This window comes from Bombina bombina, chromosome 2 (genome assembly GCF_027579735.1).
Source record: "Bombina bombina isolate aBomBom1 chromosome 2, aBomBom1.pri, whole genome shotgun sequence".
NCBI lineage: Eukaryota > Metazoa > Chordata > Amphibia > Anura > Bombinatoridae > Bombina > Bombina bombina.
The window spans coordinates 512,007,289-512,032,582 of NC_069500.1; the positions used below are offsets into that span (position 1 = coordinate 512,007,289).

The window sequence follows — 25,294 nt, forward strand, 5'->3', positions numbered from 1 at the left end:
GGTTTTTAGACTTGGGGTTTATGTTAGGGTGTTAGGTGTAAACATAACTTTTGTTTCCCCATAGGAATAAATGGGGCTGCGTTACAGAGCTTTACGCTGCTTTATTTCAGGTGTTAGGATTTTTTTCAGCCGGCTCTCCCCATTGATGTCTATAGGGAAATCATGCACGAGCACGTAAAACCAGCTCAAAGCAGCGCTGGTATTTGAGTGCGGTATGGAGCTCAATTTTGCTCAACGCTGCAATATTGCCTGCTAACGCCGGGTTTATGAAAACCTGTAATAGCAGCGCTATAGGGAGGTGAGCGGTGGAAATAACATGCAAGTTAGCACCGAGCCGCTCTTACCGCAAAACTCATAATATAGCCGTTTGATAATTAATTTTGTAGCAACATTATTAGATAAGCTTTTCTGTAGGATTGTAATTAACCCCATTGCTACCAAAGGACAATAGTAAAAAAGAATGCACATGAGCTCGAGCATGTTACTTTCCCTGCAGAATATCCCTTTTAAAATAATGCAGAAGTGCAGGTTGTTTATTAATCTCTATGGTGCTTTGTGTTCCTGTTACTGTGGTCTGTGATATTCTACTGAGAATGGGAAAAAGACAAAGGTAAACAGAACAGCCATAAATAAATTTGACTTTCCGTGTTAGGAGAAATATGATTGTAATTTAACAATTGATCCAAGAAAAATGATTTTAATCCCTTTATGAATTACTAAACGGGTAATTCATTTACTTTTGTGAGGCCAACATAAAATAGGCATGTGAACGTCTGATGTTTTTCTTATAACCTGTTGTCTATGGCATTATGAGGAAACCATTTATTATTTCATTATCCTTGTGGAAATTAAAACAAAAAATCTATTATGAATTTATTTAAATATTTTTGTCAGTGGGACTGGGAACGTACAGTATGTACTGCCTTTTACAGTTATACTCACAATTGTGTGTATTTTAGTCACTCAGAAAAGCTCATGAAGACTTTTATTCTATTATTTTTTTCTTTGGAGAAATTTGTAGTTAAAACACTTGATCCCGTTTTATAAAAGAGTGGAATATACCCCTGCATTTATTTTGTTTTACTATTTTTTTGCAAATTCAGTCTCACATTATCACAGCATAACTTCCTATAAGATTGCTTAGCGGTTAGGTTTTTCAGTAAATTTAACCTCATAAACTGGGACCTGTCTTATTGGGTATTTTATCATTATGATAACTAAAAGTAGATAATAAAAAGGCACATTCGAGTGGTTGATACTAACAATAAGAGAATGTGCCAGTAGGGAACAAATGACACAATTGTCATCAATTTCCCTACTGATTTATGTCACTTCAAGCACAAACTTTTAATACTGGATTGTTTATTTATACTGAATGATAGTAGTCAAGGAGACTATCAGGAATCACTAAGCAAGATATATGTCTTTCTGCCTGTCTATATAAATATTTTTAGTGTTTAAAAAAAAAATACATACATACACATAGATAAAAATACATACATACATACACACAGAAATGTATACATACACATACATAAAAAATACATACACCCATAAATAGATACATACACATAAATAAAAAAATACATATATACACAGATAAATATATACATACACATAGATAAAAAATACATACATACACAGATAAATATATACATACACATAGATAAAAAAATACATACATATACATACATAAAAATACATACATACACACATAACTATATACGTACACATAGATAAAAAAATACATACATAAAAATACATACATACACATACGTAAAAATACATACATACACATACATAAAAATACATACATACACACATAAATATACACACACACATAGATAAAAATACATACACACATACATAAAAATACATACATACACATAGATAAAAATACATACATACACACATAAATATACACGCACACATAGATAAAAATACATACATACACATACATAAATATATACGTACACATAGATAAAAATACATACATACACACATAAATATATACGTACACATACATAAAAATACATACATACACACATAAATATTTACGTACACATACATAAAAATACATACATACAAATGTCTAAATATAAACACATGCTCATGTAAATGTATGTGTAAATATGGGTGTGTGTATATATGTATATTTAAATAGTATCTGTCTCACACTAGCACTTGCAATAATTGTCTAGAAATGTTGCCCCTTGACCTGCACCCTGTGAATTTTCTTTCTGTGAGAAATGACTGTACTGAGTTAATGCTCTCAGTGGATTAGCCTATATTCTCTCTCAGCAGATGGGCCAGGAATTACAAGGGGCTTAATACAGAGAAAGAAGTAACAGTACAAAGGAAGAAGTGGAAGCAAGGGGAAGAAACAAGTAAAAGGTAACCCTCTAAAATATAAAACCATGGTTGGGGAAAAAAGAATGGGGGGTTATGAGAAGAGACAGAGATGGGATAGGACTGAAGAATGATGTGGGGATTAAAAGATTAACTTTTAGGGTGACAAGATGCAGAGAATAAAGTATCTGGCTGTCAGAAGGAAAGCTGCAGTACATAGTTACACAAATGCTTCAGGCCTCTGTAGCAGTCAGTGGGACAGACTACTTTACAACCAATGTCAGGACAAGGAGCAGGGGATGTTATGGAGCACACTCAAGTGCCCATAATCTTTACTCAGCAGGTTCAAATGTAACAGACTACATTTACTATGTGTAGTGATTCTACCCTAAATGATTCTGTAATGTCTGTTTCCTGCCCCTACTTAAAACAGTGTGAAAATGTCATTCCGTCTGGTGGATGAGACGTCTTCAGATCTTCCGGTGAAGGACACTGACTGCAAGCCAACTGTCATTAAAGCAATACAAGGTATGTGCTCACTGATGCTTTTAACTTCTTGCCAAATTGCATCTCTTTTCTTAAAAAAAAAAAAAAAAGCAAAACCTCAACCCCTATCGTAGAAACACAGTATATGTGTGGTTCAGTAATGGTTTCATATCACTGATCTTTCAGATGTAATCACAAGTTCTCACGGGCAGAAACACTGGACTTACAAGACACACAGAAATAAAGGTGAGCACTAAAAATCTGCCGTGGACAAAATGTAATAAAGGGAATTTGAGAATCATATGTTGTGCTTGAATTTTATAGATAGAGCAGAAGGATTTAGGACATTTATGCATTTATTGCATTGAACATTTGCCAAAAAAAAAATTAAATGCAATTCAATGTATTATTATTATTTGGCAATTAATAAAGATTCACTAAGATCAGCAAGCTACATATGTAAGTTAAAGGGACAGTGCAGTCAAATATTTTCTACTCTTTAATGTATTCCCAATGATCAATTTTACCTATTGGAATGATTACAAATAGCTCCTTTAAACTTATTTTCTCATTTGAAATAACTGATTTTGGGCTAGATTACAAGTGGAGCGCTAAATTATTGCTGGAGCGCAATAAGTAACCAGCAATTACAAGTGGCTGGTTATTGCTACCCAAGCTCGCGGTAGCAATTAGCGCTCTGAAAATTAACCATAGATTAGATCTCTGGTTCATTTTCTAAAATTGCCCCAAATGCCCTCAAAATAGAGTGCATTGCAGTTTTTAATAATAAAAAAAAAAGCTTTTTTTTGCTCCTAGTGTTGGGTGTGACAGAGAAGTACTACATTGTTCATTTTCCATTGGCCTTTGAGAAAACAGTGATAAAAAGATAAGGGATAATTTGTGTAAATAATTAGACAGATAAGTTAGAAGTCTGTTTCCCCTAGAAGCTCAACCCATTGTTTTGGGTTGTGTTTTTAATTAGCAGAAATAGCTATTTATATACAAAAATAAACCTAAAGAAACAATTCCATACATTTTAAACTCTGTAGCTGGTAAAACAAGTAATTAAAAACACATTAAGGAGAAAAAATGTTTGCTGTGCACTGTCCCTTTAACTTCATAGAGCCTGTTTACTAAAGTTTTCATCTGTAGTGTCCAGTAATCATCCACAGTTATGCATAATATTCTCTGGCTTCTGACACAGTTAAAGGGAAATTGTACACTAGGTTTTTTTTGTATAAATGTGTTGTGTTGTGTTGTGGGTGTGTTTTTGTAAAAATGTATAGTTTTGCTTATTTTTAAATAACATTGTGCTGATTTTCAGACTCCTTTCCAAGCCCCAAAGTTGCAGATGTATACAGACTTCACATTGCTTCTGTTTGTATAATAGGTCTATTTATATGCAGGGGAGGGTCTGCTCTCAACACCTTTTAGTGGGTGTTACAGACTAATCTTATCAACAGTGCTAAATTGGGAGCTTCTTTTAGTTTTTAAAAGGTTTTATACTGAATTTTTATATCAGTATCTGTGCATCTTATTCTTTAATCTTTATACAAGTGTCTATTACATGCAGTTATATCAAAATTGGAGTATACTGTTCCGTTAAAGGGATTCTAAACCCAATTTTTTTTCTTTCATGATTCAGATAGAGCATGCAATGTTAAGCAACTTTCTATTTGTGTCCTATTATCAATTTTTCTTTGTTCTCTTGCTTTCTTTATTTGAAAAGCAAGAATGTAAACTTAGGAGCCAGCCCATTTTGAGTTCAGCACCTGGGCTGTGCTTGCTGATTGGCGACTAAATGTAGCTACCAATCAGCAAGCGCTATCCAGGGTGCTGAACCAAAAATGGACCAACTCCTTCACTTAGATTCATGCTTTTTCAAACAAAGATAGCAAGAGAATGAAGAAAATTGATAATAGGACTCAATTAGAAAGTTGCTTAAAATTGCATGCTCTATCTGAATTATAAAAGAAAAAAATTGGGTTTAGTATCCCTTTAAGTACCGCATTGCAAAATATCTGGAAAATGTGCATAGATTTGCAGTCCAGACGCATACCCCTTGAATAACTCTTGAGTATATTTATGCTATATAATTTGCTGTAACGAATTGGGGTAGGTAAAAATGTGCTCTTACTTTGACTAAGCAATCACTGTGACGTATGTAAAAATGGGCAGATTTCTGAATCCTGTATGATGCATTTTAGCCTCTCTGGGGACAGTGGGAAAAAAACACAACATTAAATAACAGAAAATAAGACCTTTTACAATGTACATAATTCAAATTGTATAGATTATTTAAAGTTTAAAGGGACATGAAACCCAAAATGTTTCTTTCATGATTCAGATAGAGAATACAATTTCAAACAACATTCCAATTTACTTCTATTATCTAATTTGCTTCATACCTTAGATATCCTTTGTCAAAGAAATAGCAATGCACATGGGTAAGCCAATCACACGAGGCATCTATGTGCGGCCACAAATCAGCAGCTACTGAGCCTATCAAAATATGATTTTTAACAAAGGCTATCAAGAGAATGAAGAAAATTAGATAAAATGAGTAAATTGGAAAGTTGTTTAAAATTGCATGCTCTTTTTAAATCATGAAACGAAAAATTTGGGTTTCATGTCCCTTTGATGTTCCTTTATCTGGAGGAACATAACTTACACAACACACAAAATGGCTTATCCTCTTACAAGTTCTATTTGGAATGATCCAAATATACAAACTGGATGAATTTAAAAAAATTGTCAAGCTCTCAATTGCTATAAAAATTTGTCCTGTGGAGCAGTTGGGGTCCCTAAAATAAGGTTATGTACGGAGATGATGTATTTGCAATTCTTTTTTGAGACTACTAATTGTAGAAGAATGCTTCTTTTTATTCATTTATTTACTTTATTTATTACTTACTATTTTTTAATCTAAAATATATTAATCTAATGATTAATAATGTATTAAATATGATTGAAATACTCATATAGAGTTGTGCTCTTGGATTACTGTTCTAATAACAATACTATTTCCTGTTGTGTCACCATCCTTAGAATAATTATTCTATCAATATCATCACCAAAGCCATGTGCATTATATGTTTTGTTATATCTGAGTTAATAAAATATTTTTTTATCTTTTTGTATTAACACTTATTGGTTTATATTTAAATGGACGGGAAAGTCATGCTTAAAGGAACAGTCTAGTATAAATTAAACTTTCATTATTCAGATAGGACTTTTAATTTTAATCAACTTTCCAATTTACTTTTATCATCAAATTTGCTTTTTTCTCTTGGTATTCTTAGTTTAAACTAAACCTAGGTAGGCTCATATGCTAATTTCTAAGCCTTTGAGGGCTGCCTCTTATCACATGCTTTTTAAATCTCTTTTCAACACAAAGAGACAGAAAGTACACGTGGGCCATATAGATAACACTGTGTTCAGGCACAGGGGGTTATTTAAGATTTAGCACAAAACAATGCTAAATTTAAGACAATAGATAATAAACAGTCACAGTCATGTGATCAGGGGGCTGGAAGAAAGTTCCTAGATACAAGGTAATCACAGAGGTAAAAAGTATATTAATATAACTGTGTTGGTTATGCAAAACTGGGGAATGGGTAATAAAGGGATTATCTATCTATTAAAACAATAACAATTCTATGGTAGAATACACAAAAGGGCATTGCATAAACTACTATTTTGTAAAATACATACCATGCTTTTGTTAAGTTATAGCTGATAAAAAGATAACTTTTCACATACGACTAATTGCTAATGCAGCTGTAAGTAGTGAATATACACATTTGTATCCTGTGCCGGTGACATTAGCGCAGCACTTAGAAGCAAATGTGTACACGGGGCTTATGACGTTAAAGGGACAGTCTAGTCCAAAATAAATTTTTAGGATTCAGATAGGGCATGTCATTTTAAACAACTTTCCAATTTACTTTTATCATCAATTTTGCTTTGTTCTCTTGGTATTCTTGGTTAAAACTAAACCTAGATATGCTCATATGCTAATTTATGAGCCCTTGATGGCCGCCTCTTATCCGAATGCATTTTTAATTTGTTTTTCACATCTAGAGGGTGTTAGTTCATGTGTCCAGAAGAAATATAGTATACAACGCCAAAAGAGCATACACACGAGCTCACTAGAAAAAATGATTACCTAACATAATTGATGGAAATGATCAAAGGAGGTTTAGCGCCAGAATAAGCTAAACTGTGTGTGAACAGGAGCATAGTATATATTTATACAAGAGATTGGCACATATTTAATGAACAACTAAATTAAAAACAGAATTTAAAAACAGAGTATACAGGTCTTATATAAAACTGTAATGCAAATAAAACATAAAAACACATAAACGACCAGTGATCCCTAGGTATTATATGTCACCCAGATAGGGTGTGTGCACAAAAAAGTGCTAAATAGTACAACTGTAGAAAATAATGGTAAGAAGATGACAGTGGCCAAAAAGATGGGGTAACAAAAAGTGTCAAAAAATAGGGATAGTTTATCCCAATTAAAAGTTCCAATGAGAAGTGATGGGGTCCGGGAATGTGAAAGTTAATGTGTCTGGAAATAAAAAGGGAATGTATCCGGAAATAAAAAGGAGTGTGTCCGGGAATTGAAAAAGTTCCAAGGTGTGAGAACAGTGGGATATGCGTCCAATAGAATGAGTGTTGTTTCCTTGAAGAACCTGTGAAAGGAAAAAAATTACAAAGTGCAAAATATCTGGGTAACAAGTTAGGCCTATATGGTAATAGGCTTACCTATGTATCAAACAGGAAACTCAGGCTGGTAGGTCAAGCAAATTGTTGATGTGTTTCGGCCTTCAGTCAGGTCTTTATCAAGACTATAACATATAGTCTTATTAAAAGCCGTACTGAAGGCCGAAACGCGTCGACAATTCACTTGACCTACCAGCCCGAGTTTCCTGTTTGATCCATAGGTAAGCCTTTATTAAATATAATTACAGGTGCAAATCCCCAAATCTGGAATTCCAAAATCTAAACCTTTTAATTACTATTTTTCCCACCAGTAAGTTACAATCTTCCCTGCCTGTGTCTCTGGTTGGTTTGTTTTTTCATTCTAAAATGCAAATAATTGCTTATATTTATTTGTTTAAAACTACAAATATTTCCTTTCTGATTACAGTACAGTACTATCTTTCTGAGGGTAATATGTATACACAAGTATTTCTAAAACAATATACAACTACCTTTATGTGAAATGTATAAGCTGTATAATGAAATGTGAATATTGCCTAAATTACATGAGATATTGTTGTTTACACTTGGCCCCATCCCCTCTGGCCTCTCAAAACTGTCCCATTTCACAGATGCAAATATCCCAAAATCCAAATTATTCTGAAATCAAAACTTTTAAGAGTCCCAAGTAATTTGGATAAAAGGTTTTCTACCTGTAATTCATATTTTAACAAATACAGGAGATGCATCTAATCCTAATATAAGATCATTTATGTTTCTTTAGGAATGAAGTATTTGATCTTGATCCTTATGTATTTTTTTTGCTTTGTCTCTAGAGAAAGAGCTGAAGATTAGACGTAGAGTATCACTGATTAGTCGTGAAGAGTTAGAAGACAATTTTCTACAGCTTCATGAGGAGAACCTTTTGCTTAAGGAACATGCTAGAAAGCAAGAAGACAAGATTAAAAGGTAATGGGAACCATTTAGCAAGCAGCAGATGAAGCTTTGAAGCTCCTATGGTGCAAGAGTTAGTCTGCAGCAGAGAATTAAGAAGCAGCAGGAGTAATCCAATTGGGGTGATTGACAGCCCCTGCTCTCACACAATTGGTTGCATGAGAGCAGGGGGTAACGTTACACAAGCAGCTGCTAGTGCAATAATAAATATGGGCAACAAAATGCTGATCCCACGATCCTTGATGGACAGATAACTAAATTGGAAAATCTGCCTGTACATTGTGAAATGGAGTCCAGTTTGTTTTAAATCAAGTCATATACATGATATCTGCAAAATACAAAGATTTTCTCAGGTGGCAATACAACCTTCAAGGTGATGCATAAATAAAAAAAAAAACAATAATAAAGAATAACATCAACAATAGGTTACATAAAGACAATGGTCTAGATACAAAGACAGTTGAGAGGTTGCTGAGTGGCCTCATTGTAAAGGTTCAAAATTTAGTGAACATCACTTTACCTATCTTTTACTAAGTTGTGTTAGTGAACATTCCAGCCAATAACATCTATAGTTGCTTGAGGTGTCCAATACATGTAATCTCTGACATCAAGTAAGAACAGCCAGCAATCCAAAAAACAATAACTACAATAGCAACACTTAGAAATCAGCAGAAAGATAAATAGAGGCGCCACAATGGCCTAGTACCACCCAAACATATGATATGAATGGAGAAAGTTGGAAAAATACTCACAAGTGTAATGCACCCAATGGTGCTAATGAGGCGGGCTGGAGCTTTGCATTAGTCCAGCTCACTGTTACCAATCGACTGTCATATCAGGTCTGGAACACTTGAGAAGGTAATCCCATTATTTGTTGCAGCAACTTATGGCCCCAGTATTCAGACATTCAGACAGGTCCATTTTTCACCGTAGTTATGTGAAGTTCCATCATCTTTCTTTTTGATTTATGTTGTCAAGGTCAAGTTTAGGCAATTTCATGGAGCACTGTGCATTGCATTGTGCTGTCAATACAACTAGTACCACAACCCAGCTACACATGTGAAGGACAAGATCAGACTCCAATGTTTTGCAAACACCAGGTATTATCAATTTGTTTGTATTGTTTAACTTCAAACTCTGGAGTAAGTAGGAAGCGCCCCCTATGGGATTCTTTTGTGTGCTTGGGCACACAATTTTTTTTTTTTGTTTTTTTTTATACACTTAGAGATCACACTTGCAAAATTCTTTATATAAATGTTTGTAACTGTAAGATATTCAAATGCCTGTTTTATTATGGTAAAGAAGTCTCACTGGGTAGAATGAGAGATGTCTTCAGGGGCTGGCCATGGGGGTTCCAGGCCGTTCTAGACATGTTGTGAGGATTTTTAATTTACACTTTGTTAGAGTGGCCTATTTTGTGGATTTGTTTCTGTTTTAAAATGTTTGTTCTATAAGGTTTTAAGGTGTTTTTGTGATGCTAAGAGCTAAATGTATTTAGCATGGATGGCAACCATGTTTCAGGAGAGGGGGTGCTTTTGGAGCTTATGACTGGTCAACCCAACCGTATCTGATTGGGAGTCTAGGACTCCAGCATTGCCTAGGGAATATGGGAATGCAGATGACATCATTACACACATGTGCTGCATGATGTCACTAAGCCTCTGAAGCCAAGATTGTTCTTTCAGGATTCAGATAGAGCATGAGATTTTAAACAACTTTCTATTTTAATTCTATTATCAATTTTTCTTTGTTCAAATTTTTTTGTTTAAAAGCAGGGACATAAGCTTAGGAGCCTGCTCAAGTTCGAAGCACTATATGGCAGCAGTTTTGCAAGACTGTTTTACATTTGCAAAATAACTATATGTCAGCATTATTTCCTGCCATGTTATGCTCCAGACACCGACCTAGGTATCTCTTCAACAAAGAATTTCATGGGAATGAAGCAAATTTGATAATAGAAGTAAATTGGAAACTTTTTCAAAATTGTAATCACTGTCTGAATTACAAAATAACATTTTTGGGTTTCATATCCCTTTAAGAAATGCTGGATGAGTAGTTAGTATTCAAACCCCTCAATCTCAGCTCCCTCACTGTTTGAAAGCTAATCACTTGCTCTTTTAACCGGTGTGTGTCTTGGGGGTTAAAGTTTAAGCACATTTAAAAAATAAATAAAAAATAAGCCAGTTTTAATGCACCTCTCACATATATACCCTAATAAAAGGCCTTCAAAAAGACACCTTGTTTTAAAGACCCTTTTTAAATAAAACCCCTAAATAAGTTTTAATAAATTGCTGGTGATCATTGTGGTAATAGTGATCACATGCCATGAATAAATGTCCATCTATTCACATTGAGGTTCATGGGAGCCTCTATGTGCAGATCAAACTTATGTCACTATACAGAAAGGCCCTTATTTATATGAAGACAGCCCCTTCGGCTTTTTTTGTCGGTAATGGTGTGCGGTGCTAACAAGCCTTTTTTTCTCACCGCTCACTTAAGACAACGCTGGTATTATGAGTTTTCTGAAACCCAGCGTTAGCCGCAGAAAAGTGAGCGTTCAGCAAAATTTAGCTCCACATCTCACCTCAATACCAGCACTGCTTACGGTAGCGGTGAGCTGGTAAAATGTGCTTGTGCACGATTTCCACATAGGAAAAAATGGGGCTGAGCCGGCTGAAAAAAACCTGCAAAAAAGCAGCATTCAGCTCCTAACGCAGCCCCATTGTTTCCTATGGGGAACTACTTTTTATGTCTACACCTAACACCCTAACATGAACCCCGAGTCTAAACACCCCTAATCTTTCACTTATTAACCCCTAAACCGCCGCACTCCGGTCTCGCCAACACTAGTTAAATTTTATTAACCCCTAATCCGCCGTCCCTAACATCGCCGACACCTACCTACATTTATTAACCCCTAATCTGCCACCCACAACGTCGCCGCTACTATATTAAATGTATTAAACCCTAAACCTAAGTCTAACCCTAACCCTAACACCCCCTGACTTAAATATAATTTAAATAAATATAAATAAAATTACTACAAATTAATAAAATTATTCCTATTTAAAACTAAATACTTACCTGTTAAATAAACCCTAATATAGCTACAATATAACTAATAATTACATTGTAGCCATCTTATGGTTTATTTTTATTTTACAGTCAACTTTGTATTTATTTTAACTAGGTACAATAGTTATTAAATAGTTATTAACTATTTAATAACTACCTAGCTATAATAAAGACAAATTTACCTGTAAAATAAACCCTAACCTAAGTTACAATTACACCTAACACTACACCATAATTAAATTAATTCCCTAAATTAACTACAATTAATTACAATTAAATTAAATAAACTAAAGTACGAAAAACAACAAACACTAAATTACAGAAAATAAAATACAAAATTACATTTTTTTTAAACTAATTACACCTAATCTAATCCCCCTAATAAAATAAAAAAGCACCCCAAAATAATAAAATGCCCTACCCTATACTAAATTACAAATAGCCCTTAAAAGGGCCTTTTGCGGGGCATTGCCCCAAAGTAATCAGCTCTTTTACCTGTAAAAAAAAATACAATACCCCCCAACATTAAAACCCACCACCCACACACCCAACCCTACTCTAAAACCCACCCAATCCCCCCCTTAATAAAACCTAACACTAACCCCTTGAAGATCACCCTACCTTGAGACGTCTTCACCCAACCGGGCAGAAGTGGTCCTCCAGACGGCCAGAAGTCTTCATCCGATCCGGGCAGAAGAGGACCTCCAGATGGGCAGAAGTCTTCATCCAGGCGGCATCTTTGGGGTAATGCCCCGCAATAGGCCCTTTTAAGGGCTATTTGTAATTTAGTATAGGGTAGGGAATTTTATTATTTTTGGGGGGCTTTTTTATTTTATTAGGGGGATTAGATTAGGTGTAATTAGTTTTAAAAAATTATTTTTTTTATTTTCTGTAATTTAGTGTTTGTTGTTTTTCGTACTTTAGTTTATTTAATTTAATTGTAATTAATTGTAGTTAATTTAGGGAATTAATTTAATTATAGTGTAGTGTTAGGTATAATTGTAACTTATGTTAGGGTTTATTTTACAGGTAAATTTGTCTTTATTTTAGCTAGGTAGTTATTAAATAGTTAATAACTATTTAATAACTATTGTACCTAGTTAAAATAAATACAAAGTTGCCTGTAAAATAAAAATAAACCCTAAGATGGCTACAATATAATTATTAGTTATATTGTAGCTATATTAGGGTTTATTTAACAGGTAAGTATTTAGTTTTAAATAGGAATAATTTAATTAATTGTAGTAATTTTATTTATATTTATTTATATTATATTTAAGTTAGGGGGTGTTAGGGATAGGGTTAGACTTAGGTTTAAGGGTTAATACATTTAATATAGTAGTGGCGACATTGTGGGCGGCAGATTAGGGGTTAATAAATGTAGGTAGGTGTCGGCAATGTTCTGGACGGCAGATTAGGGGTTAATAACATTTAACTAGTGTTTGCGAGGCGGGAGTGCGGTGGTTTAGGGATTAATATATTTATTACAGTGGCGGCGATGTCCGGTCGGCAGATTAGGGGTTAAAAATGTTAGTTAAGTGTTTGCGATGTGGGGGGGGCCTCGATTTAGGGGTTAATAGGTAGTTTATGGGTGTTAGTGTACTTTTTAGCACTTTAGTTAAGAGTTTTATGTTACGGCGTTAGCCCATAAAACTCTTAACTACTGACTTTTAAATGCAGTATCAGTCTTGACAGGAGAGGGTGTACCGCTCACTTTTTCCAAGACTTGTAATACCGGCGTTAGGAAAATCCCATTGAAAAGATAGGATACGCAATTGACGTAAGTGGATTTGCGGTATGCTCGAGTCGCGGAAAAAAAGTGAGCGGTACACCTGTACCTGTCAGACTCGTAATACCAGCGGGCGTTAAAAAGCAGCGTTGGGACCCGTCAATGCTGCTTTTTAGGGCTAATGCAAGACTCGTAATCTAGGCACTTGTTTTTACTATAGAGATTAAGGGGAAAATACACACTATTGTTTATAACCTTGTTTATTTAGGTTTTAATTATCACACTTTTTGTTACAAGTTTCTTACACGTCATGATATATACATAAAATAATCATATAATTTCAGTCTGCTGGGTCTCCTGAAAACAAAAAGATATATAATATGTTTGGGTTTCTTGCTGAAAAATTGCCTACAGAGGGCATAAATGTGAGCAGCATCTAAAAATTGCAAAACAGCTCAGCACAGGGGTGAAAACATTCAGCAGTTAAAATGTTAACTCAAAGCTGTGAAAAGGTACGGGTACTAGAGAATTCTTCAATTTCTGAGTTGCAATTTTTCTTCTGTGAGATATTAGTTTCCCAAACAAGTTTTATTGAATGAGAGGAATAAAATGACTATTATTAGGAATTACAAAAAGAAGGCAAACAATCAATCTACAGGGGCATATTTATCACGCTCCATATGGAGCTTGATGCCCCGTGTTTCTGGCGAGCCTTCAGGCTCACCAAAACACCAAGTTATGAAGCAGCAATCTAAAGACCGCTGTTCCATAACCTGTCCACCTGCTCTGAGGCCGCAGACAGCAATCAACCCGATCAGATACGATTGGGTTGATTGACACCCCCTGCTAGTGGCCGATTGGCCGCGAATCTGCAGGAGGCGGCATTGCACCAGCAGTTCACCTGTGGAGAGCATATGCTGTCCGCATTCAGCAATGTCTGTCGGCCATGATCCGCTGATTGGATCATGTCGGACAGACATTTGATAAATAGGCCCCATAGAGTCATCTGAGCAATGATACAAAATTAAAAGATATAATTTTATTTGTTAAAATCAAAATAATATCTTTGTTTTGTGGCTGATAAAGGGGTTCTACATATTGACTATCTCCCTTACAACTATCTAAATGAATAGAATGTGTGTTTATATCAGCAGTTCAAATCCACACCCTTGAACCATTTGATTTTAAATTAGCACAAAAAAGGAAAAATAACTGGCTCCCTCAACAGAGAGAACAATTTTTTCTTTCATGATTCAAACTGAGCGTCCAATTTAAAAAAAAAATACAAAAATATTTCTAATTTACTTCTATTATCAAATTAACTTTATTCTCTTGGTATCCTGTGTTGAAAAGCAAGTAGGATTGTGGGTGTGTCTGGATCACTAGATGGCAACAGTTTTGCAAGAATGCTTTTAAAAATGTTGTACATTGTTAAATCACTGCTGCCATCTAGTGCTCAAAGCATTCTTGCAAAACTGCTGCCTTATAGTCTTCCAAATGTGCGTATTCTCTTCAGCAAAGAATTCCATCAGTAAATTTAGTAATCAAACTAAATTGAAACATTTTTGAGTTTCATGTCCATTAAAGCAGCATAGTTTAAGGGCGACTATATAAAAAGGACTTCATTTGAATATTAAGAAAACTTGTTTAATGTACCAGATACCAAGCACAAGATGCAAGTAGTCAAGCTTACGTGAAGATTTTTTTTTTCTTTTTCATTTTCTGCTACTAAATATGAAATAGTGTAGGTTGTGTTTTTTATTACCATAACATCTTCCAGTTGTGCACATTATGAGTAACTGGTTTTATTTTTACCCTGTTAATAGGACCTTCTCTAGTTCATGCAGCCACTTAAATAACTTCTAATTGTACACAGTGACTGTCAGTTAAAAACAAATCATATATGGAAACACAAAAGTAAATGCTTTTAAACATGTTGAACCTAGAATTGCAGGACAATCATTCTGGGGTTAGAGATAATCTAATAATGTCATTAATTCAGCATCTCCCTCATTTTCACTTATAGAATGGGCACCAAATTACTCCGGTTGACTTCAGAACTCGGACAGACAGGGGAAAAAAAGACTGGTGAGACAAGGCGTGATGGACGAGATTTGGAGATTGAGGAGACTATTGAGGATCTTCAGGATCGTGTGAGAGATCTAGAACGTCGAAATGAAGCTCTCAGGCATCGACTGACTACATACAAGCAGCGACTCCAGGTGCAGGATGGGTGCAGACACTGCCCATACAGCACAGTGATAGCAAGAACAGACTCAGGGATCCGGAGAAATGTAACCCTGCCAGACAAAACCCGAAGAGGTTAGTTAAAAAAATGGAATGATGGAGTAACTGTGAAATGATTTGTAGATTTATAGCTACAGATTTTAAGTTTGGAGAAAAAGACTTTATCCAACATATCATTTCAGGTCTTCGTTTACAAGGTCCAGAGATTAAATCTGTACGTACAGCTACTGAAGTGTATGGAGAGCCGCTAAGTCATGAGGCCAGAGCTGAGATTGACAGACTGTAAGTGTGCCACTTCTTGTAATGATAAATTCAATAACCTAACAAAATGAGTTAGATATGTTAAAATGCTATTCTATGAGCTAAATTTAAAAGGATTGGCAGTGTAAGTGCTATAATACACATCCATACAGGTGAAGCCATTTACTTATTGTCATGCATATTCAAAAATAAATACAACCAATTACTGCAACCTATAAAGCATACACATATAGGATACATGTTAAAACTATGTAAAAACTGATATATGGGTGAAAATTACATACATAATTGTACCTTTGTGTGGAAACCACATGACAGTTGTAACTTGTTTCTTATGGGAAGCAATGTTTTATGTATCTAAAAAGAAAATGAGTGAAACTGCTTTCTTTTAGGCTTCATATATGTGATTGTTATTGCTGGGTGCTTTTATGATGAATCTGTAGCATAAAATGTATGCAGATGCATATTTAGTTTGGACCCCTTTTCTAGGTTTCCCTTTATCTTATAAGAAGATTGAGAGCTTTTGTAGCATGATTAGGCACAGATTTGTGTTGTCACCTGATGTATGTAAACCAGTAGAGGACCTACGCAGCAGAGGGCCCTGGTTAAATAATGTTTTGGGTCCCGCAATGGTAACTCAGTTGTAAGCAATAGTAGTAATATTAGGGTTGCCAGCTGTTCACCACAAAAACTGTGGGAAATCTGTTGGTCACACAATGTCCCCCTAAAAGCTCTACCTTAGCCCCCACTCTTGATCCCAAAATGTATACAAATCAATAATTTTACCTCTGGCTGCAAGTAACATGTAAACAAAAGTGATTAAATCTCCTTGACTTACCCATACTTCTTTCTGTTCAATAGTTGTAATGCATTTAGGCACAAGAGGCCTTTTATATAAGCTAACACTCAGGAACTTAAAAAAAACTGGACATTTTAGTATCCAGTATTTTTGTGAAGATTTTACTGGACAGCCTGCTACAATACTGGAGTGTCTGGTTTAATGCGCAACACCTGGTAACCCTAAATAATATACCTGCTACTCTGTATAATGATTTTGAGGATAGATAGATAGATGATAGATAGATAGATAGATAGATAGATAGATAGATAGATAGTCAGACAGACCTGCAATCAGCACTAATAAAAAGGTTCCCATTCATTAGGATTGTACACATTCTGCATGTGCCTACTTATAGACTGACTACTATAGTCCTCCAGCCCTGGTAGTTCCACCCCTGACATAAACCCATGTTTTTCCTGTAAAAATCAGTGTGTTTGAGAAAGCATTGCATATAGCAACATACCCATGTTATATCTGTCATTCTGATTTTGAATAGCAGATGGCTGTATTTCACATGGTTTTCGTGTATATTTGCCTCCACGTCTGGTTTTGAATAGGACTGCATATTTATGATCCTTTTGTGTTTAGTTTTAAGAGTGAATTAATCTGTTATTAGATGACCTAGTAGAATGATTTTAAAAGTGGAACTTAATATACATTAGAGAGAAATCAACAATTGTCAGAATGACAACAATCCAAAGTGAAGGTTGTGTATGCTTGAAAAATACTCCAGCAGATGTTAAGGGCTTAGTAACCTAATTAAATAACATTTATGCAAAACATATAATTTATTAAAAAAAAAAACAATAATAACTTCTTCATGTGTGACAGTGTGTGGAGAACCATCTAAATAGCTGTAGTTGAGTTGTGTATTCATATAATTTTATATCATTTTGTCCACCTGTAGTGTTGTTTTATTTATCAGAAGGAGAGATTCCAATAGTATCCAGACTGGGCAAAAATCTTGAGGATACAAAGCAGGCATATACAGGTGTAGAACTATTGGAATCTCTACATTGTTTAGCAGCAGAGCTCCATGTTGTTGTATTGGTTGGTGTGTGTCATATATACTGGATTATGTGTATATATATATATATAGTGGATATAAAAAGTCTACACACCCCTGTTAAAATGGCAGGTTTCTGTGATGTAAAAAGATAAATCATTTCAGAACTTTTAATGTGACCTATAAACTGTAAAACAAACTGAAATCTTTAAGGTGGAGGGAAGTAAACAAAAACAACTAAAATAATGTGGTTGCATAAGTGTTCACTGGGGATGTAGCTGTGTTCAGAATTAAAGGGACACTGAACCCAAATTTTTTCTTTTGTAATTCAGAAAGAGCATGCAATTTTAAGCAACTTTCTTATTTACTCCTATTATCAATTTTTCTTCGTTCGCTTGCTATCATTATTTGAAAAAGAAGGCATCTAAGCTGTTTTTTGGTTTCAGTACTCTGGACAGCACTTTTTTATTGGTGGATAAATTTATACACCAATCAGCAAGGACAACCCAGGTTGTTCACCAAAAATGGGCCGGCATCTAAACTTACATTCTTGCATTTCAAATAAAGATACCAAGAGAATGAAGAAAATTTGATAATAGGAGTAAATTAGAAAGTTGCTTAAAATTTCATGCTCAATCTGAATCACGAAAGAAAAATTTTGGGTACAGTGTCCCTTTAAGCAATCACATTCAAAACCATGTAAAATAAGAGTCATCACACACCTGCCATTATTTAAAGTGCCTCTGATTAACCCTGAATAAAGTGCAGCTGTTCTAGTAGGTCTTTCCTGACATTTTCTTAGTCGCGTCCTACACAAAAGCCATGGTCCGCAGAGAGCTTCCAAAGCATCAGAGGGATCTCATTGTTAAAAGGTGTTAGTCAGGAGAAGGGTACAAAATAATTTCCAAGGCATTAGATATACCATGCAACACAGTGAGGACAGTCATCATCAAGTGGAGAACATATGGCACAACAGTGACATTACCAAGAACTGGATGTCCCTCCAAAATTGATGAAAAGATGAGAAGAAAACTGGTCTGGGAGGCTACCAAGAGGCCTACAGCAACATTAAAGGAGCTGCAGGAATATCTGGCAAGTACTGGCTGTGTAGTACATGTGACAACAATCTCCCGTATTCTTCATATGTTTGGGCTTTGGGGTGGACGGCAAGACGCAAGCCTTTTCTTACGAAGAAAAACATCCAAGCCCAGCTAAATTTAGCAAAAACACATCTGAAGTCTCCCAAAAGCATGTGAGAAAAGGTGTTATGGTCTGATGACACCAAGGTTGAACTTTTTGGCAATAATTCCAAAAGATATGTTTGGCGCAAAAACAACACTGCACATCACCAAAAGAACACTATAACCACAGTGAAGCATGGTGGTGGCAGCATCATGCTTTGGGGCTGTTTTTCTTCAGCTGGAACTGGGGCCTTATCCAAGGTAGAGGGAATTATGAACAGTTCCAAATACCAGTCAATATTGGCACAAATCCTTCAGGCTTCTGCTAGAAAGCTGAACATGAAGAGGAACTTCATCTTTCAGCATGACAACGACCCAAAGCATACATCCAAATCAACAAAGGAATGGCTTCAACAGAAGAAGATTAAAGTTTTGGAATGGCCCAGCCAGAGCCCAGACCTGAATCCAAACGAAAATCTGTGGGGTGATCTGAAGAGGGCTATGCACTGGAGATGCCCTCGCAATCTGACAGATTTGGAGTGTTTTTGCAAAGAGAAGTGGGCAAATCTTGCCAAGTCAAGATGTGCCATGCTGATAGACTCATACCCAAAAAGACTGAGTGCTGTAATAAAATCAAAAGTTGCTTCAACAAAGTATTATTTTAAGGGTGTGCACACTTACGCAACTACATTATTTTATTTTTTTATTTTTACTTCCCTTCACCTAAAAGATTTGTTTGTTTTTTAATTGAGTTGCATAGTTTATAGGTCACATTAAAGGTAGAAAAAGTTCTGAAATGATTTAACTTTGTCTCATTTTTTTACATCACAGAAACCTGCCATTTTAACAGGAGTGTGCAGACTTTTTATATCCACTGTATATATATTGTGTGTTTGTGTCCATGTAACTCATGTAACGCTTTAATGATTTCCTAAAACTACTAATTGGCATATTTGCTAATTTTAAAGAATATTGTGTTGTGTACTATTTAAAATAGCTTAATCCAGCATGTAAGATAATCTTACTACTGCATTCACTGTTATGATCATCATAAACATAGCATTTATTTTTTAACTCATATCTTAACTTCAACTATAATTGCAAATATTATATATGTAACATATGGCATTTAAATTCTAGTAACAAAACTATAAGAATCTATGATAATATAGGAGTTCATGTGTTTTGCGTATCTTTGAGTACAAGTTCAGAAAAAGTTGTGCTAACAGTACTGTAGTTTATTACAGTTGCACAGAATGTGTTTGTTCTTCCCATTTGGTAATAAAACAGATCCAGCTAATTGCTTAAAAAATAATTACATACAATTTAAAAAAATATTTTATTCCACATAGGGTACATGTCATTGAAAGTCAGAACTGCAAAGTGGATGATCTGGAGAGATCGACTATTTTGTTAAAAAATATGGTAGCTATGAAGTCAAAGGACATAGGGCAAGATATGGTTCTGTCTCTTCATCATCTACAGAAGACAGAGGATCAAAGGTATGTGCATATCATAAGCATATTATAAGCATATCATAAGAATAAAAGATATATATATATATATACACACACCATATATCAGAAGTTTTAAAAGCATTTGTTTTGCAATAAGGGGACATAGCCCACAAAAAAATCCTTTTGATTATTGTATACCTAATCTCCTCGGCTGTGGCCAGTTTAGGACAAAGATAAATGAGCTCCTGTACTTACAAAAGCAATCACATTATATAATGTTGCAGGGTCATGGCTCTGTGTCCTGCAGGATGCTTTTCAGAATTTCAGGGATACACAATTTTCAAGATTAAAGTATAGGAAAAGTAGGCAAAAAATAAATAATGAAAGTACTTTATGTTTTTTTTTACTTTACTAATTAAACATTTTGGGCAAGATTACAAGTGGAGTGCTTTTGCTATTGTGCACTGGTATTAGACTATTGTGATCTGGTATTACAAGTTAGGTGCAATGCAAACACGACCTTGCGTTCGCATTGCACGGAACTTTGTGCTCATGAGAGCGCACTTCCATAGGCTCCCATGGGAGCCGAGCCTCGTTGTCATGCCGTCAGACACAGCAACAGCATGATAACCTAGTGCAGTGAAGGGGGCAAGTTGCCCAGTGATGGGCAGCCAATTGAAAAATATATGTATATGCTTATATAGATATATATTTATGTGTTTATATGTGTATATACACATATTAACACATAAATATATATTTATATAAGCATATACATATATATTTACAGAGAACACACAGTTCCCCATAGACCTCAATGTAAAGACACTTTTCAGTGCCGTTTTTTTTTTTTTCTAACACCCCACACCCACCAAATGTAATCCCTAAAAACTGCTTCATGCAGTTTAAAAAAAGAAATAAATAAAGATGCTAGTATTTTTTATTTTAGAAAATGCAGTACAAACTTTATTTTGGGGGTAATTGGGGGACATTTAGAAAATTGTGATGGCTAGTTATTTATAAATTAGTGCTTCAATTGTAGTCTAGCCCTTTATAAGAAACTAGGTGATAAGCCTGCCCCAAGGGCAGTCTATGTTTAAAAAACTACAAACCCCAAAGCGAATATTACAAAAAAATAAAAAAAAATTCAATTAGAGAAAAAAATAAACAAAGCTATCCAAAATTAAAAATTTAAACCTTAACTAATACCCCTATAAAAATAAAAGGGCCTTTTGTAGGGCATTGCCCTAAAGAAATCAGCTCTTTTACATGTAAAAATTACAAAGTAACCCCTAACAGTAAAACCCTCCACCCAACCAACACCCCCAAAATAAAAAAAACTAAGTTTAAAAAAGCTAAGCTACTCATTGCCCCTAAAGGGGCATTTGTATGGGCATTGCCCTTAAAAGGGCATTCAGCTCTTTTACTGCCCTTAAAAGGGCAGTTAGCTCTTTTACAGCCCAATAAAACAAATCTAAAAATAAAAGCCACCCAAAAAAATAAAAAAAAATCCTAAATAGGTACCCACCTTTCCTGAAATCAGGCGGTGAAGGTCTTCTTCCAGGCGGCTCCATCATCTTCCATCTTCATCCGGAGCGAAGGCCACACGGAGCAGAAGTGCAGAGCGGTCTTCCCTGATGCACGGATCCTGAGCGGCGGTCCTCAGTGGCGGTCTTCAGCAGCAGCAGTCCAAAGCGGTGTGGAGGCTCCTCTTCATCCGATCTCTATCATATACTGAAAATTGAATGCTAGGTACCGCATTCAATTTCGGGTACCTTGCATTCTTAGTGGCTGAAATTTTGAAATCAGCCAATAGGATTAGAGCTACTGAAATCCCATTGGCTGTTCAAATCAGCCAATAAGATTTCAGTAGTTCTCATCCTATTGGCTGATTTCAAAATTTCAGCCAATAGGAATGCAAGGTACTGCAATAAATATGGGCTACCTTGCATTTAATCTTCAGTATGCGGCGGACAATCGCATGAAGAGGAGCCTCCAGGCCGCTTTGGACCGCCGCCGATGAAGACTGCCGCTGAGGAACGCCGCTGGGGATCCAAAATGGATGAAAATGGAAGATGATGGAGTCGCCTGGAAGAAGACCTTCTCCGCCAGACTTCAGGAACGGTGAGTACCTATTTGGGGGTTAAACTTAGGCTTTTTTTTATATATTTTTATTTTTAAGATTTAGGATTTAATGGGCATGTAAAAGAGCTGAATGCCCTTTTAAGAGCAGTAAAAGAGCTGAATTACCTTTTAAGGGCAATTCCCATACAAATGCCCCATTAGGGGCAATGGGTAGTTGAGGTTTTTTTTATTTTGAGGGGGTTTGGTGGGGGGGGTTTACTGTTAGGGGGGACTTAGTATTTTTTAAATGTAAAAGAGCTGTTTAACTTAGGGCAATGCCCTACAAAAGGCCCTTTTAAGGGCTATTGGTAGTTTAGATTAGGGGGTGTTTTTATTTTGGGGAGGCTTTTTTATTTTCATAGGGATTAGGTTTAATTTTTTTTATTTTTTATAATTTTTTCTGTAATTTTAGACTTTTTTTATTATTTTTAATTTTAGGTTTTTTTTGTAATTTAATGTTAGGTTTTATTTTTAAATTAATGTTAGGATTTTTTATTTTAATTGTAACTTAGTTGTAATTGGGGTTAATTTAGGGGGTGTTAGGTTAGGGGGCTTAGTAATGAAATTAGTTATTTGTCTTGTGGGGGGTTGGTGGTTTAGGAGTTAATATGTTAATTAGGTTTATTGCAATGTGGGGGTTTGGTGGTTTAGGGGTTAATAGGTTAATTAGGTTTTTTGCGATGTGGGGGGTTGGCAGTTTAGGGGTTAATAGGTTAATTAGGTTTATTGCGATGTGGGGGGTTGGCGGTTTAGGGATTAATAGTATAATTAGGTAGCTGGTGTTGTAGGGTTTGGCGGTTTAGGGGTTAATATTGTAATTTATTTAGTTGGCGTTGTGGGGGGTTTGACGGTTTAAGGGTTAGGTAGTTTCTGTTGTGGGGGTTCTGCGGTTCAAAGGTTAGGGTTTTTTTGGTTAATACTTTGTGGGGCGGTTATGTGTTTTGTTTTGTTTTAAACTTCCTGCGGGCGGTTATGTTTTTTTTTCTTAATACTTCATCCGGGCGGGTCCTTTTTTTTGTTAATACTTTGTGTGGGCAGTTATTTATTTTTTTAAATACTTTGTGCAGGCAGTTAGTTTGTTTTTTTTCCATACTTCGTGCAGGCGGTTAGGTTTTTTTTCTTAATGCTGCTTGGTTTGCCTACGCTGCATCCAGGTGGATTCTTTTGGCTGCGTGCCCAACTAACATTCTTTTGGCTGCCTCACGCAGCCAACATTCCTTTGAGGATGTGTGCGCAACTGGCAACACCGACGGACGCATTACAAACGTGATTACAGTATAGATTATTTTGTTTTCTCATTTAAAAGAGTATTCTTTCTCTGAATACAGCTATTTGTCTATTATGTTTCTGCAGATGTGATAATAGTTTCATTATCATTGCAAAAAATTACCTTTTCATGCAAAAAAAAACTATTATAATAATAATATGCTTAATTTCTGTTGCTCCATATGGATAATAGAAAAATAAATATACAGTAATGTATTTTTACTAATATAATATATTTGTGCTTTAGGAATGTCATCCAAGATAATGTAATGCAGATTCGTATGCAGAAGGAGCTGAGAGAGAAGAGCACACAGCTTTGTGCCTTAAGGGAACAGTTTCAGCAGCTCAAAGAGGTAAAGGGGGCATCCTTCTGTTCAATAATTTGTTAGGACTAGATTCAGTTGAGGTTTGAACAAATTATGTCCTTACTTTGTTTAGATTACCAGTGGCGCGCTAACAGCACAAACTACCGATCCACTTGTAATCTAGCCCTTTATTGGAAATGAAAACAAAATACCACAGTTTTGCAATATTATTCTGCTTAAATTACATGGAAGGGGAGCAACACTAATAATAGCTATTAGGGTATGTACTAGGATATAAGGAAAGAAGTTAGACCTGATAACTAGGTTTATAATATTTGAAATATATGTGTGTAGGGATAAAAACACTAGAATAATGCACTCTATAATAATCAGAATTGGTAAATCCAATAAGAACCATATATATATTAAATACAAAAATAGGTTTATTTAGAATAATTCTAAGACAATAAAAACAATATTTAAAATCTGGATATTACACAAGTATATAAAACATATATGTTATAAGCATAAACCAAAATATAAAAAATATAAAATTCTAAAAAAACCTTAAAAACAAAAGAGGCAGGAGGGATGCATATATGAAAAACATAATTTATGATTAATTCATTCCTTTCATATTGGCAAGAGTCCATGAGCTAGTGACGTATGGGATATACAATCCTACCAGGAGGGGCAAAGTATTCCAAACCTCAAAATGCCTATAAATACACCCCTCACCACACCCACAATTCAGTTTAACGAATAGCCAAGAAGTGGGGTGTTAAAGAAAGGAGTAAAAAGCATCAACAAAGGAATTTGGAAATAATTGTGCTTTATACAAAAAAATCATAACCACCATAAAAAAGGATGGGCCTCATGGACTCTTGCCAATATGAAAGAAATGAATTTATCAGGTAAGTTCTTACATAAATTATGTTTTCTTTCATGTAATTGGCAAGAGTCCATGAGCTAGTGACGTATGGGATAGCAATACCCAAGATGTGGAACTCCACGCAAGAGTCACTAGAGAGGGAGGGACAAAATAAAAACAGCCATTTCGCTGAAAAAATAAATCCACAACCCAAATATAAGTTTATTCTCAAAAAATGTAAATAAAAAATTAAATCATAAGCAGAAGAATCAAACTTAAACAGCTGCCTGAAGAACTTTCCTACCAAAAACTGCTTCCGAAGAAGCAAACACATCAAAATGGTAGAATTTAGTAAATGTATGCAAAGAAGACCAAGTTGCTGCTTTGTAAATCTGATCAACTGAAGCTTCATTCTTAAAAGCCCATGAA

At 35.2% G+C, this 25,294-nt stretch overlaps 1 protein-coding gene across 1 annotated transcript in view; it reads left to right on the forward strand.

Moving 5' to 3' along the window:
* Window positions 1-2,789: 2,789 nt before the first annotated feature.
* RPGRIP1 (RPGR interacting protein 1) overlaps window positions 2,790-25,294 on the forward strand; it is a 234,936-nt gene continuing 212,431 nt past the window's right edge. Inside the window, exons 1-6 of the mRNA XM_053699932.1 lie at window positions 2,790-2,877; window positions 8,385-8,517; window positions 15,333-15,628; window positions 15,736-15,835; window positions 20,195-20,344; window positions 23,937-24,042. Of these exons, the coding sequence (XP_053555907.1) occupies window positions 2,790-2,877; window positions 8,385-8,517; window positions 15,333-15,628; window positions 15,736-15,835; window positions 20,195-20,344; window positions 23,937-24,042 (873 nt within the window). The remainder of the gene's footprint in view (window positions 2,878-8,384; window positions 8,518-15,332; window positions 15,629-15,735; window positions 15,836-20,194; window positions 20,345-23,936; window positions 24,043-25,294) is intronic.